Source organism: Charadrius vociferus, unplaced genomic scaffold, assembly GCF_000708025.1.
Source record: "Charadrius vociferus isolate BGI_N301 unplaced genomic scaffold, ASM70802v2 scaffold472, whole genome shotgun sequence".
Taxonomy (NCBI): domain Eukaryota; kingdom Metazoa; phylum Chordata; class Aves; order Charadriiformes; family Charadriidae; genus Charadrius; species Charadrius vociferus.
In genome coordinates, this window is record NW_009647735.1 from 115466 (window position 1) to 117590 (window position 2125).

The following is a 2125-nucleotide window of genomic DNA, read 5'->3' on the forward strand; positions in this document are numbered from 1 at the left end:
AGAAAGGGGGAATTAGTCAAAATTTTACAGGAAAACATATATTCTGTTTATATCTCCCTAAGCAGAGGCAGCGTTTGCTACCCTCTTGGATCGCAGCTGGCTTTAAAATAGCATATTTGCACCCAGCCAGTCATTTCAAGTTGTTTTAGGGCATTTAGAACACAAGTGTCTTTAAATTCCTCTCTTCTCCTGCTCCATATTTTTCTTCTTTCACTTAAGGGTATGTTTCCATTTTATGAAGAATCCTTGTTTGGCTTGACTTGATGTCTAATTTTTCCCACCTTGTATCTATGAACTTTATAGGAGCAGAAACTGAGAGTTAATACAGTCTTTTCCCTCACTCAGAATTTAAACGTCCTTAGGGAGGGATAAAAACCACAAGCAATGTCCACCATCAGCATAGGTCCACTAGTGACAGAACTAATTCCTGTGTTATTCAAGGATATGTAGCATCTTCTACAGCTCTAAAGTTAACACTTCCATCCAACAATCATCCCACCTTTTAACCCCGTGTTCCTAAGCAACGCAGTTGCTCTGTAAGTTTTTCTATGTGGACAGCTGAAGCCAGTCCTTAATGCTTTGACTTGGTAGCTGTCCTGATCCCCAAATCAAAGCCCAATGTTCTTTCTGATCTGCAGGCTGCTAACTTAACACCGTCTATGACTGCAGGCTCATAACCACTAAGCTCAGGTGGAATCAGCAGGGATGCGTGGCAGTCTGCTTCCCAAGGAGAAATGCTGCTAGGTGACTGGACTCAGAGCTAGTGGACACTTACTGTAGGGGAAGTAACGCACGCGCATGGTGATTTCACGGGCTGTCTTCAGGATCTCCACAGCCTGAAAGCAGAAAGAGTTGCTCAGTGACCAGACTGGGCTGGAGGATAGGAAAGAGGAATGCATCAGTTATGTGGTGCCACCAGCTGAGTTGGTGCAGGCTGAGAGGCCAGAAGGAGATGCTGTGTCCATGGACTCCCCATCCTGTCCCTGCTCCCAAAGCTGGAGCACAGGAGTGCTCACCTTGCTGTGCTCAATGTCCTGGAAATCCACGTCGTTCACTGAGAGCACCTGGTCCCCTTCCTGCAGCCCAGCTCTGTGCGCGTCCGAGTCAGGGATCACCTGTGAAGAGAAGAGCAGAGACTGCAGCAGTGACTCTCAACATAGCTGGTGCCAGGGCTCCCCTCCCACGCAGCTGAGGCAGCCCAGCCCCAGAGCATCCCCACGGTGCCCACCCAGCACACTCAAATGGGATTGGGGAGGATGGGGAGTGGGGACTGTGGTGCACCAGCAGCACTCCGTGGGCTGGGGAGAGATCAGGAAATGGTGCAAGACTGTCTGATTGCTGCTTGGTGCGCGGCAAATTACAGCTACGAGTTCAGAGATGCATATAAGGCATATGACAGTCTCCATGCACACCCAGCTGGCTCAGCAACACCCAAGGGGACAGAACACAGGGAGAGAATGGCAGAAGGGCAGACACACCTTAGAGATGAAGATCCCCAACTGTGAGGCTTTTCCTCCCCGGATGTTGAAGCCCAGCTGCGAGAGAAACCAGCAATGAAGTGCAGTCATACCCTTTAGCCCAGGACCCTTCCCACTGCTAGCATGTCTCTTCCAGATGGAGCAAAGGTGTTGGTGCTGTAGCATTCAGCCAGGCAGCAGCAAGCACCTGTCCTTCTCTGCTAACTTCTGTGGCAATCTGACCCTGAAGACCTGAGGAGCTCCCCACTCCCTGTCCTTTATCAGCTCCACTTCACAACATACTGGACTTCACCCACAAAGCTTTCTTCTCCCTCTATGGCACAGCCCTTCCCAGCAGGGCAGGAGCGATGCTCCCCCTTACCCCAGCCCTCCTACCAAGTTCCTGGATGAGAACAGTACCAGGAACCTGCCCGACCTCCCCCGGCTGCCCTCACCACCTTATCTTGCTAGGAGGATGCTGCCCATGGGGGATTATCACAGTCCGGCAGCTCGGCCTCTGCAGCAACTGATTTTTGCCGTCGGGAACGACGGCCGTGAATCAAACACGGCAAACACCACGCCGCGGAAACCACCGGGCAGGACCTGGACCTCTCCACCGGAGCCCGCGGGACCGGCGCGGGGCCGCGGGGAAAGGGGTCGGGGACGGG

General features: G+C 52.4%; 1 protein-coding gene across 1 annotated transcript; it reads right to left on the reverse strand.

Annotated features, from left to right (window-relative positions):
• Nucleotides 1–740: 740 nt before the first annotated feature.
• PDZD11 (PDZ domain containing 11) lies at nt 741–1568 on the reverse strand. The gene is made up of 3 exons (XM_009881762.1): nt 1479–1568; nt 1017–1115; nt 741–836 (listed from the first exon to the last, which is right to left on the reverse strand). Exons 1-3 carry the CDS (start codon nt 1566–1568, stop codon nt 741–743), a joined length of 285 nt encoding a protein of 94 aa, XP_009880064.1.
• Between the last annotated feature and the right edge of the window lie 557 nt (nt 1569–2125).